Here is a 14,141-nt window from a genome sequence, read left to right as displayed (position 1 = left end):
AATATTAGTGTGCCGGATCCATATCGGTATATGTACTATATATTACGAAAATTTAATTAAAAAATTTATATATTATTAAAAAAAAATTAATAAATATAATTATTGATTTATCAAATTAAAAAATAAATAAATTTCTTTATTATTTCGCCCTCTAGTGAGATTTTAAGAAAGTACGAGAAGCGTGTTTAGTTTTGTTCGTATGCGTAGGCAGGAAGACTATCGTTGAGTTTGTTATTGTTTTAAAATATAAAATATGGAAATGTCATCGTCTACGAGTCACATCGGAGTGATCCGCATGATGAGAGATTACGCCAGTTTTGTTAGTTCGCCTTCTCGAAAATCTAATTGTCTTCGTCAAGAAGAATTCCTACCGAAACTTCAGTTCGATAACAGCGATTTGGACACGACCACTTCAGAACCTTCCACTCCCGAGACAGGTTCCACCTAATTTCATTATTATTATTATTAGTATTATGTAATTGAATTGTTTAAATCAATCATTTAATGTTTGATCAAACATTTGATCAATCATTTAATATTCGATCAAAGTATTAAGTGGTGTAGATTTTGGTAGAACTTTAAAGTAATTTGTATGTTTTCTGGTGTAAAGTGGATTAGCTAAATTATTTCTCAGATTTTTATATATATAGACCACATGTTGTAATTAGAATTAATTATAAGATTTCTAGGTTAATGTTACCTTAGGATACTAGATGGAGAGAGGAGGAAAAACTATTAATGTCAAAACAAACGCGATGCAAAGATGAACGGTGTAGGGGAATGTCCACCGGGAGAGATGGGACTTTGATGGGATGCTCTGTATACAAGCAGTTAGAACTTAGGAAATCGGGGAAAAGGGGATAAATTGATGGTCTAAGGGACATTGTGTCAGATCGTTAAAATTCTAAAACGTTACAGAAAAGACAACAATAAAGTAAAATACAAGCACAGGTTTCAAAGTTTCGTCAACACTTCCCAGTCAGTCTGTTCTGATGGTATCAGATGGGATGGACTTTATGAAGCAGACCTTTCTTGCCATGCAAGCAGGTCTCATTTTTCACCTGGGATGGGAAGACTAATCGAGAAATGAGAAAAGGGATGCAGAGCCAATCAAAAGGCAGATGGAGAGGGAGAAATCTATAAAAACCCCGGAATTCAAGATCAAAAAGCAGTTTTTCGTCAATTGTGTGCCACGATTAAGACCCGCATTCCACCACACAGTGGTCGAAGATATCTTACGGATACCCCAAGTCGCAGGCTCAAAGTCACTAACTTGTGCCTGCTCCTCTAAGTTCTTGCTGGACACCGCACGCTGCACAGTCGTAGCCCTGGGACTGTCGGCCGTCCTACCTAGAGCTCGACATTCTCCGAAAGGAACTTTTAGCTCTGAATGAGCCTCGCAACTGTTACTTGTCTCGAGATCAAATTGAGATTGATCTTATGTAAGTTATCTTAAGCTCCAATAAATGGTTTACTGTTAGACATTTGTCATCGTTGTCTCTTCTGTCACTACCCACATGCAAACAGACCCTAGACCAGGGGTCAGCAACCTTTCAGTGGTGTTATGCCAAACCTAAGTTATAGTGTTATTCTGGGTGCCATCATGATTCTACCAATTTTGTTATATATAGTATCAAAATTGGTTCAAAAATTAATAATTTAAATTTAATTTTTACTAATTTCTATTTAATCGAAGTGCCACTGAAAATCGTCCCACATGCCGTGTACTATAGGTTGCCAATCCCTGCCCTAGATCATCACCAATGCAGAGTTAATGGATTCCCCCTAAAAGTTGGATTCTTACAATTGGTGATTGTGAAAGTTAAGTGGGAAGATGCCAATAAACTGGGGTGTTGAAAGTGGGATTATTTTTTAAAAACTGAAGAAAATATTAGAAATTATCATGCAAATGCTTTGTTGTAGATACTAATAAGCTTATATTTATTTCTGTAAGGCAAATGTCATATTTAATCTGCCACCGTTGAGAGGTGCTAATTTCTATTTTGCGGGAAGGTGCCTCTTAAGATTTATTCTGGGTGGATGTAAGCGAGTGTGGTCCGGACACTGCATTTAATGTGTGTGTCACAGACATTTATGGGAATAGTGGAGGTGGCAAATTACAGTATATTTTCTTACTATAATATGAATGATTTTATTAGTAATGGAAAGTCTTTCAGAGTTTAACAATGGTATCAAGTTCTGTATGTTCCATTTTGCTAATGGAAAATAGTTTAATGAAACTGTAAATATTTAAAAAAAAGAGATGTAACAAAGAAAAGATTTATAAGGACAGGTCAATTATAGTGAATTTCATCACTTGAATTTTCAATTATTAACAAACGAAAAGGTATTTTGCCAATACACAAGAATGATACCTTTAAAATTTCTCTTTTGAACTTCGGAAATTAATACTTCCGTTGCAAAAATTAGACGACTACTACAGAAAAAAATCAAACTGTTGCAATGTAGCATTGTTTCAATCATGTGTGTTGTGTGCTTAATTTGGATATATTCATTTGTTCCGTACAATTTTATTGTGAACAATTACCACATTGCTTGCATTACATCACTCGCTTCATACTGCCCACATTCACTTGGGACATGGACTCTGACTCACATTCCATTTCCTTTGTTCATTGTTATACTGTATTACATTTTTATTTTTATTTTGTAATTTTATTCTTATGTTTATTTATTTTTGTTATATAATCCATAACATTTTTATATGCATATATACTTTATTGTATAAAGAAGCCAATTTAAAATATTAACACACTAAAAATTTAAGATCAGAGCTATAAATATTGATTAAGTAGTATAACAAACATCTTTTTCTTTGAAAAATAATTAATCAAGCATTTATCAATATTAGGAAATTTTATAAAACTCGTATGTCCTAGAATGTAAACCTTGTAAGTCACAAAATCACTTTCTGGCCTGTCTGTCAAGTTTACCCATTAAAATCTAAAAATATATTAAAACACTGTTAAAAAATACAAAGTGAGCAAAAAGCCCTAAATACAAACATCTTTTTATCCAAATAATAGGACCAACTTCTAACATTTCTGAAAAATGGGACACTGAAAATTCAATGTTTAGTTTATAAGTCTTTAGTTTATTAGTTTATTTTCACATATTTTTATTTGTGATTACATGCTATGTCAGCATAAGCAAATAAGCTTCAGACTGTACTGTAGATAGACAAAAAAAGAGAAGGTTGATATGAAAATAGGTGGCATAGTCACAATGTTTTTTTTAATTGTTAATGTTATGGACAATTTCCTCATGCATTCATGTTTGTTACACTTCAAATATAACAATACCACAAATCTGAAAATAAATATGAAGAAATAAAAATTTTATTTAACAAGATACAAGAATTAAATCTAGAGACTCCACTTTTGCTAAACAGGAAATGACATCATATATTTTTAATTTCTTGTTTTATAAGCTTTAAATGTGAGGAATAATAATTGTAATAATAATGCAAATTGATATGGTAAAATAATAAAATAATTTTGCTACACATAAAAAAACAATTGAAATTGCAAAGGTTCAAACCTTATGTAGCTATAGAGCAGCGGTTCCCAACCTTTTTTTGACCAGGGACCACTTTGATTTCATTGTTGTTAGCAGGGACCACAAGGTTTAAGAAAAATAAACTGTGTCAATTTAAAAATAAACTTTAATCAAAACTTTTAACATAAGTAATCGTTAAACTCGAGTAACATGCTTTAACAGTACTATTATAATAGAAAACATGACATTTTTAGTAAAAATTAAATTCAGTTTGTATCAATGTGGGAATAATAATTTAAAACGAATAAAAGTTTTAAATCTTTCGCGGACCACTGGTTGGGAACCGCTGCTATAGAGGCTAGCATCTTATCCACTCTGCCCTCATCATTACATGAAGAGAAACTTTCAAACTTACAATCTAAACACTCAATTTTCAGAGGTTCATTTTTCGGAAATGCTTGAGAAGTGGGTCCTATTATTTGGACAAGGAGCTGTTTGTGTTTAGGGTTATGTGCTCATCAAGTTTCGATCAAATCGGAGACTTGAATAGACATTCAAGTCTGTCTCTTTGCTAGTACAGCTGTCTCCTTGTTAGTACAGGTTAGACTTCCTCATTGGTATTAAGTTGCTTTGCTTATAGTGGATATGTAAAATCACAGCATTCAAAATGCACCAGTAACAGGTACAGGTGCATTTTGTTTACATCCCAGTGTTCTGTGGAAGTAGAAGATCACAGTATTCTTTCGAAATTATCCTGTTGAGGATAATAATTTTTTAATAGATGATATTATTAATATTTTACATAGTTACTGTATTTATAATTGCTTTTTATTAATTTCTTAGTTTCAAAATTGAAAAGAAAACTTTTGGAAAAAGATGCAGAGATTCAGCACAGTCATGCTACCATTAGTCATCTGAAATCATCAATGCAATCTTTAGAGCCAAGTAGCAAGCATTTGTGTGTTGAATTAGAGAAAGAACTAGAACTTTGCAAGCAACAATGTGAAGTAAGTAAAAAATGAGTTGTCATTACATTTTCATTTGGTAAGAAATGATTTTATTATATTGACAGAAATGTCAATATATAAGAATTTAAACTATCAAAATTGCAATTGAGAAATTCTAAACGCTTATTACATATTTAAAATACAGTAGAGAGTCGTTAATCCGAATCAATTGGGGACTGGGGTTGTTTGGATTAGTGATTTGTTCGGATAACCGATTACGTACGAAAAAATATATTAACCTGTCCGATGTTCAAATTTTTCTCCGTTGCGTGTCGCTTTGTGTTGAATTTTTCTCCGTTGCGTGTCGCTTCGTGTTGAATTTTTGTCGATTTTAAGCCTAACGAAAATTTTTATAATAATAATCGAGGCTATTGTATCGTTAAAAATTATTTCTTTATTTTGTACAAACAAAGTAAATATATTGAAGAATATAAAAACATGAAAATTATACTTTAGAAGTAAATCTAGTATCAAAAACGTTCGATTCAGCACAACACAGTCTGACTGAAAATCGTTCGGATAACCGGCGATTCGGATTACCATGGTTTGGATTAACGACTCTCTACTGTACTATAAATTTTATGAGATTTAATTGAAATGATTAATTCTATGTTGTATCTGATAAAATTGTTCAGAATATTTTTACACTATTAAATTTCCTGTAGTATAATGTTAATATTTGTATGTTGTATGAGATTTTTGGGAAACTAAATAATTGCTCTATAATTTCTGTTAGGATTGAATGGTTTTTCTAATTTCATTTAAAATCTGGCATATCTTAGAAACTGCAAAGTTTCTTTAAAATTGAAAGTTTGTATAGTTGATTCTTTTATATTTAAATTTTTTTCCATTAATTTTTACACACTATTCTTCATAAATGATTTTAATTAATTTTTATAAAGAATTTTAGTTAGCTGTATGTTTAATGCATAAGTATTGTGGAATACGTCAGAATTACAGTAGAGCATCGATTATTCGACTCAATTGGGGACTGAGTTGGTCAGATTACTGAAAAAAATGGATAACCGAAAAGTATGAAAAAATACATTATTAGTATATCCCATGTAATTAGTATATTAGTATATCGCTACTAACCTACTTTGCGTTGAATTTTCATCAATGTTAAGCCTAACAACATTTTTTTTAAAAATAATAATTGCCGCTATTGTATCGTTAAAAATTATTTCTTTATTTTGCACAAAATAAATACAGTACTGTACTGTATATTGAAAAATATATTTGGGTTACATATTTTACATAAAGTAGGCCTATACATTAGAAAAAGAAATCCAAAATTTTCTTTTGCTTCACAGCTGACACTCGGTTTTTTGCCGCTAAATCTCACAGACATTTTGAAAACAGCAATTGGATAGCATCGTTAAATAAAATTAAGCCTCGTTTAAATACTGGCCTCCCTTTCATAGTCGAGCCAGTGTTGCCAGCTAAAACACGCAAAAATTTAACAAAAATAATAATAAAGTAGCCAAGACATAGCCAAATATTGTAGCGCCACATCAATAGCGGACATTTGAATTTGCTGACTAGAACCTGGTCGGTTAACCGATGTGACGGTTAATCGGGGGGTCAGATAATCGATGCTCTACTGTATTAATGAAAATATCTGGAGAAAAGTCATCTCTTTTGCATCTAATCTAGTACAATACCTTTTATCAATTTTGTTTTCCTTTGCTTTCTGTTTAGCTTTACTGTGAAATTAGAATAATTTAGAAGATTAATAATAAATTCTAACAACAGGAACTAATTCAGTGATTGAAAATTTCTTTTCTTAAGATATAACTAAGAACTGATTTCTAGCAATTTTTTAAACACTTTTCAGACTGATATAAAAATATTAATTTTTAAAATAACAACAAAGAATAATACCATTTGTAAAATTAAATTAAAAATTTCTTGTATTCAGTATTGAATTTTAATATTTTTTAAGCTCTATTGATGCAACACTTTTAAATATAAGAAAGTAAACAAATTTGTTTTATGACGTGTGTTTGAATCATTTTCTCCATGTATGTTAATGTATCAAATATTTATAACAAATTGTTTTAGAACAATGTACTGTACATAATATATAAATACATTTATTAATAAAATTTTAAAATTTAGAAATAAGTAATTTTTATAATATTTTATTATTATTAGATTAAAGAAGAACGTATAATTGAACTTCAGAATCAACTTCAACTTCTAAAAGAAGAAGAAAAAGACTTTCATGCAGAGTTTTCCCAAATGAAGGAACAAATGGATACATATCAAGAGAATTATGAACAACAAATTAAAACTTTGCAACAGAAATGTCAAAAATTGCAATTAGATTTAGAAGAAGTAATATTAAGTGTTTTATCTTTTAAATTTTGTAAACAGTGAAATAAGAATAATTTTCTTATCATATTTTCTTTATATCAATGAATTTTTATAGGCAAAATCTAGTGAAAAAAAGATAGCTCAGGATCTTACTGCTGAAATTAAAAGGTAAATAAATATAGTATTCCGATTTGAAATTTTTAAATTTTAATAATTAATTATAAATGTTTGGCAACTTGTAATATTTAATATAAACTTAGATTTTATTTTCACTCTCAATATTGAGATTTTGTATTTTCCTCTTTTATAAATAAGCCTGAGAATTATAATAAATTATAAATTATTTTTAGTTATAGTTAGTTATAAAGCTTAGTTTAGCTGAAATTTTACTTTATCACTAATAGTATAATTTTTTAAAACCAAATTTATGTAGAAATCAAACAATGAAGAATTTGTTTTTATGATTTTTATTTATTTAAAAATTACTTTTAGATTACAGTCTGAACTGAAGTTAAAGAAGAAAGAAATAGAACAAAATAAAGATCAAATACAGTTGTTGTTAAAGTAACTATTTCCTTATTTCTAGCATTTTTGACAAGACTATGTCTCATCTCTAAAATCGTGCTGCCGTGAATGGCTGCACACTTTAGAGGTATGAAGGAGTACATGTCAGGAGTAGCAATTTGGCACAGAATATTTGGTGCCCAAATCATGTTCCTTATAAATAAACCAGACTTGTAGGTAGTCAGGGGACTGAGAACCAGATCAAAAGAAAATACAAAATGCTGAGACTGTTTCTGCAAGCAGGTGCAAGTGCAAGATTTGCGCATGCATTGCTCGTGCTCTCCGAGACATAGTCTCATCCCAAAAATGGCTTTGCTGTTTTACTTGTTTCATATTTTAATAATTTGAAATTTAATGTTTAATTTATTATTTATTTAGACAAACACAGGAGCAATCAAAAACTATTCAAGAAAGTGAAAATCTCAAAACACTTTTAAAAAAGCTTCAACAAAGAGTAACTGTAAGTAGGTTTTTTTACATATTGAATATAGATATATTTTTACATTTTACACATTAAATATTTATGAGCATATTACTAATTCTGAAAAAATTTAGGAATTAGAAAATGAAATAGCATCTAATGAAGATGCTGCAATCATTGTTCAAGTTAAACAAGAAGAACTCAAAGTATTACCTGACCTTAAAAAAGAAAATTTAAAATTAAAAGAAGAAAATAAATTTATGAAGTAAATTTTGTTATATAATTAAAATAATTTATATAAACATAATATATTCTAAAAATAATTATATTTTACAGAGAAAGTTGTAAGAATTATTTATTATTAAAAGAACAACTTCAATCTGCTCAAAAACGTTTAGAATATCTTCAGCAGAAAAATGCATCTTTACCACAACTTGAACTAGAACATGAAGCATTAAAACAAAAACTCTCTGAATGGGAATCACTAATGTCTGATGGAAATGAAAATGTACAAAGGTATGTAGTTATATTAATATCTTGAATTAATCTGATTGTTAGTTTTTAGTAGGTATTAAATTGAATGAACTTTATGTAAATCACACGTGATTATAAATGTTTTTAATAATCTCATTATTATACTTTAAATTAATTAAATATGATTAGAATTTCAGATATAAAAATTTATAAATTTTGTTCTGGTAAATATAATATCAGTTAGAAAACATTATTTTATGACTTGATAATAGACAGCTTTATATCCAAAATTATTTATAATTTTTAGCATGAAATAAAAATATATTGAGTATATACTATTGAAGAATTAAAAAATAATAATTCTAATAATTTTTAAAAAATACAGAAAATATAAATGTATAATGAAAACTAAAGTGCAGTTTTAGAAATTACCTTCAAGTAGCATTAGTTCAAAATACTATTAGATGACAAAAATATTGTGGACAGAAAAACTATATAGAGTAAATAAATAAAATATGAAATAATATAGCATACATAGCAAAGAAAATGATGGAAAGTAGCTGATGATGCAATTAATTAAAAATAATTTTTTTAAATATCAGGTCAGTCCATAACTTCATGCATATTTTTATATACAAAAAAAGCAGCAAAAAATTTTAATTAAATTTTATTTCAATCTATAATGTATTCACCATTATTTTGTACAATTTCTTGCCATCTTGATGGTAGCTTTTTAATCCCGTTAATCCCTTTTTAATCCTTCGTAAAATGATTTCGGTTTTGAATCAAAATACAGTCTAACTCATTTATAAGGTCATCCATGAAACCGGCAATTTTTTGACGTTATAACCAAGTGTCGTTATCTGCGAAGTCTGTTATTATCATAATAAATTTATTATTATATGTATAAAAATGCAAACTACATGTTTAAATCAACTTTATTTACATTATTATGTCGAAGTTTACATCGATGTAATTAAAAATTTCAAAAATTTCCTTTTATAAGAAATTTATATTTGTCATAAGTTTCAATAATGTTGGAACTTCCGGTTTTGAGAATAATATCGAATCAAAAGGCAACAAAAGGTTAAACTAATGTATGCCAATTAAAAATAATTCAATTATTTCTTTATAAACTATTTAATGTAATGTTATATAAAAAATAATAGAATATTTAACAATTTAGCATAAAGTAATTTAAAAATGAGTACATAATAACCGATCATCACGTCGTTAAAAGGGTAGCAAACCTCACCCCACCGAAGTCAGGTGGGGAGAGTACCACCCACAGTCGTTCTAGAAAGTGGACTCTGACCCTAGGTCTAAACACAGTATTTTCTTTGTGAAATAAAATTTGTAAATTTGGGAGTGCTCCAAATATGACGTTAAAACAGGGTATTATGTCGTTACAAGCAGGATTTTTAACATTATCTAGTATAGTAAAGTCGTGGGACCGATAAAAATTTGACGTTACATAAGGGTTGTCGTTACATCCGATGACGTTATAACCAAGTTAGACTGTATTCAGAAATAGCCTTTTTTACATTGTTCTCATCCTCAAAAGTTTTCCCTTTTAAAAAATTCTGCAAACTGCGAAAAAGATGATAATCACTGCGAGCAATATCTGGCGAATATGGTGGATGAGGTAAAATTTTCCAGTTGTAGCTTTCAAGTTTCTGTACAGTTATTTTTGCAGTGTGTGGTCTGGCATTGTTATGCTGCAAGAGAACCTGCTTTATGTTCACTGACGGTCGATTTTTTTTTCAATTTTTCATTTAAACGCTCTAATTGCTCACAATACATTTGAGCTGTAATTGTTTGATTAGGTTCTAACAGCTCAAAGTGAATTACACCTGACATATCCCACCAAACAGACAAAAAAATTTTTTTTGGATGCAACCCACCTTTTGCAGTCGGTTTTGGCTGCTTGTCGCGATCCATCCATTGTCTTTTTCTCATCACATTATTATAGCGGATCCATTTTTCGTCTCCTGTAACCAGCCTACCAAGAAAAGGTTCTAAAGCAATATGGGATAAAAGAGACGTGCAAATGTTTACACGTTGTTGTCGGTTAGCTATTGACAGTTCATGTGGTATCCATTTTCCTAGCTTTGAAACTTTTCCGATTTGTTGTAGGTGTCTATGAACAGTTCCATGGGATGAATTTAAACGTTCCACAATTTCATCAACTGTTAAAGATGTTCTGCTTCAACTAGTGCAGAGAAAGCATCATTATCAAAGTCAACAGGTTTTCCAGTACGAGCCTTATCCTCCACACTAAAATCATTGTTTCTAAATCTTTCAAACCACTTCTTCGCAGTCCTTGCACTAATTACAATTTGATTATGTACAGTATTTATTTTTTTGGCTGCATTTGTAGCATTCTCACCACTTAAAAATAAAAAGTATAAAACATGTCTTTTATATTCATTGGTTACTTCCATTTTAACGAAAATAAACAACTGAAATGTTCACAATTCTGAACAGCATTATATGAATGAGATCCAATTTAACACTTCAGTGTAAAAATTATCACATTAGACTGACATTTTTAACAGCAAAACAAGATTTTTCTCAAGGTCATAAAAATGGCATGGACTTATGGACTGACCTGATAGTTTCAACATGTATTTTTAATTTTTCAAAATCAGTTTTATTGCTTATGAGGATTTGTAATGAGTAACATTAAGATGCCACAGTGGCGTAGCATGGGTGTCAGTCACCCGGGGCAGAGGAAAATTTCGCCTTCCCCTTATTTAGGTATCTCAGTTTAAAAGACTAAAATATACAGTAATTCTAAAGAACTTTTCAGCAAGAACAATTATCATTATTGTGTATTGTATAGGTGTATTGTATTATTATTATTTATTGTGAAACTTTGCCGCCCCTGCCGCCCCCACTAAGCTACGCCACTGAGATGCCAGCATCATTCTTGATATTATCATTTGTGATATGTGTGGCTTGTGTTGTACATTGATACCACTGATTATATTATTTGACATTATTGTGCAAAATGAAAACAGAATTGTATTTGCTGAACAAACATTGCTTCATTAGAGCTAGCATATGTATTCTGTGTCAAAAATGTGTGAGTGATGTATTTTTTCCGCTTAGGCCAATGCAAAGGCAAGACACCTATGGCAATCTGGCAAAAAATGACCCCCCCCCTAGATTTTTACATTTTTGGACTTAGGACACATTGAAACATCAAGAAATGCAAAAAAATTCAGGGGTAATTTTTGTATGTATGGATGTTTGTGTGTGGAGCATGATTTTGTTTGCTCTGTTTGAAGCTCAATAACTCTCATAATTTTTATCAAAAATTTCTGATATTTTGCAGGGAGGTTTGCTTATTAGGGAGGATTGATACTATTAAATTTTGGTGGTTAAAGGTTGAGGGATGAGGAGATAATGGGTGTTGTGTGTATCTCCAATAGGGTTGGACTTAATGACAATTTTACTCATTATTAGCATTTCCAATTTTTTATAAAATTCATCCCTACCCTTCAAATTAAGGTTTTTGATGTTTTATAATAGTTAAAAATATGACAAGTTTTTTAAATAAAACTTGATAACAGTTGGCACCACCAAAATTTTAAATGTTGCTGAGAAAGTTGAGCAACTCATTGCTGGTTTATTAACTCTTTCTGCTCTATACATTAAGAGGGTCTATATCCAGACTGATTATGGGTTCAGCTAGGCACATAACAGGGCAGCCAAATTTTGAATCTAGGAATTTAATTTTATTATGAATCTTAGTTTATTATTTACTACATAATGTCATTATATTAATTACATAGTTAAAATACTGTTGATAAATAAAGTTATTAACTTAAAATGAAAGTTAACTCCTAAATATCTTTATTTTCTATTAGAAACAACTTTCATATCTAAGTTTTGTTTATAATTATGAATCTGAGAATATAAAAAAATAATCATATTATTTTTTAAAGGATTAATATTGATGATAAGTTACATTTCCAAATTAATTTTTTATATTTATTCTAGATCACCTTCTGTTTTTTCAAAAAGATGGAATGAATTTCAAAAGAATGAAGCAATCTTGATGGATACAATAGGAAAATTAAAAGCAGAGTAAGTAAAATTACATATCTGAATTATATAATATCTTTTATGTATGAAAAACAGCTTAAATGTAATTAAAAGTATTATCAATATTAAACTTTTATAAAATTTTATCTTTGACTATCATCTAGTTCTAAAATTCTTGCATATATTTCATTTCTGTAGTTTGTCTTTAAGTTAGATATGATTCCTAGGTTGCATGGCTGAATTAATGGTGATGTATTCACAGGAAGGAATATTATTTTAATAACACATTAACATGTGAATGTTCTGTACAATTGTCTACTGACAAAACAATTTTTCATTTCAAGCTTATCTTCCATTTAACTAACCAGTTATTAAAAATGTCAGTTTTCATCTAGGGCTTTACATTTGAACAGTAATCTATTAGTAAATGTTTGCACCATTAACACATCTAGTATTTTTACTTTTTTCAATCACTAGATGTCTTTGTTTCTAGCTTTGTGTATTAGCACAGTAAAGAAGTCTAATAGTTGTACTGTACATTGCTTTAGTGATTTAAATCCTTTAGCATTTTTTTATATTTAAACATATAAGTTTGGTCATGATTAGATATCGCACAAAAATAAAATGCTGTTTCATCTGTATTTTAGATATTCCTCAGTGAATAAGTAGCAACAACTTTTGGTCATTCTGTCTTTAGCCACAGTTCAGCTGACACACAATCAGAACTTTTCTCCTTGCCCTGATTGCATCTGTATACAGTGTTCTCTCATTTTCTCCATTGATTGCAATAAAATTATTCTTTTCCATATTTTTAGCTAATTCTTCTGTTTTATGACATATTAGTGTGTAACCTCTGGGTCAGCACCAGACTGGTGATGCCTACAACAGGACTAATATTACTGTATCCTTTAAGGCTGATACAGAAACCTACAGCTGCTATTCCAATTGTTTCCGCGAGCGATCGCGTATGTAAACACTAGGAATCTGGGATGGAGACAGACTAAGAGACAACGCAGCTGAAAGAAGTGCACACTTCAACTTATTTATAAAGGAAAAAATATCCATTTATTTATAAATCCTATTTACACATATACATAGGATAACAGAGAGTTCTGTTTAGCTTTTACACAGCATCTAAAAATTGGATAAAGCTATATAGCGTAACATGTTTGTATATTTAAGTTATCGAGTTCCTAGCCAAGAGAGAGCTTACAATATTTTGCGTGATGTGAAATATCTTGATTGGAGCGTTGATTGTCGAGGCCATAGATCAAATTTGTAGATCGCTTGATGAACGGGATCATCCTGGATTGTTGAGGGAATTTTAGCTTGTCAGGTTCGGAGAATGGTAACAATGGACAAGAACGGCGGTCAAGGTATCAGTGGAAGGGTGGATGAAAGGATCAGCAATGGAGCACTCGCATGAAAAGCAGGTAGATCAGCGAACTCCCGTACTCTCGACGACCTTCTTGCCCTCGATTCAATCCTTTTATATTGGGGTCCTCCTCCTTTGATTTTGATGCCCTCTTTTTAGCTAAGTTACTAATTTCAACCAATGGTGAATATTTGTTGTTAGTCCCTGGTGACACATTCAATGAGTTCTCTGAGAAAGGAAGTGACTCTGGGGGAATGTGATCATCTTCCGGTAATTAAATAGAAAAAATTTTGTTTTTGTTGGGTTTTGAACTAGTTTAACATTCTAAAGATAAAAAATTTTTTCTAAAAAATTTTGTTAAGTCCAATCTCTCACCAGTGGTTTATTAACATGAACATCAATAAATCAA

At 30.1% G+C, this 14,141-nt stretch overlaps 1 protein-coding gene across 2 annotated transcripts in view; it reads left to right on the top strand.

Moving 5' to 3' along the window:
• Positions 1 to 160: 160 nt before the first annotated feature.
• Positions 161 to 14,141, top strand: part of LOC136977878 (mitotic spindle assembly checkpoint protein MAD1-like) — a 46,419-nt gene continuing 32,438 nt past the window's right edge. The window contains exons 1-9 of one of the 2 annotated variants that reach the window (XM_067273468.1): positions 161 to 437; positions 4,363 to 4,526; positions 6,684 to 6,866; positions 6,961 to 7,013; positions 7,338 to 7,409; positions 7,788 to 7,869; positions 7,965 to 8,095; positions 8,167 to 8,346; positions 12,313 to 12,399. In XM_067273468.1, the coding sequence (XP_067129569.1) occupies positions 254 to 437; positions 4,363 to 4,526; positions 6,684 to 6,866; positions 6,961 to 7,013; positions 7,338 to 7,409; positions 7,788 to 7,869; positions 7,965 to 8,095; positions 8,167 to 8,346; positions 12,313 to 12,399 (1,136 nt within the window). In that variant the 5' untranslated portion in view covers positions 161 to 253. The remainder of the gene's footprint in view (positions 438 to 4,362; positions 4,527 to 6,683; positions 6,867 to 6,960; positions 7,014 to 7,337; positions 7,410 to 7,787; positions 7,870 to 7,964; positions 8,096 to 8,166; positions 8,347 to 12,312; positions 12,400 to 14,141) is intronic. The other variant, XM_067273469.1, reaches the window with a different exon arrangement.

The sequence above is a fragment of the Centruroides vittatus genome, unplaced genomic scaffold (assembly GCF_030686945.1).
Source record: "Centruroides vittatus isolate TY-2023 unplaced genomic scaffold, ASM3068694v2 contig_481, whole genome shotgun sequence".
Taxonomy (NCBI): Eukaryota; Metazoa; Arthropoda; class Arachnida; order Scorpiones; family Buthidae; genus Centruroides; species Centruroides vittatus.
This window is presented reverse-complemented; position numbering and strand designations above follow the sequence as displayed.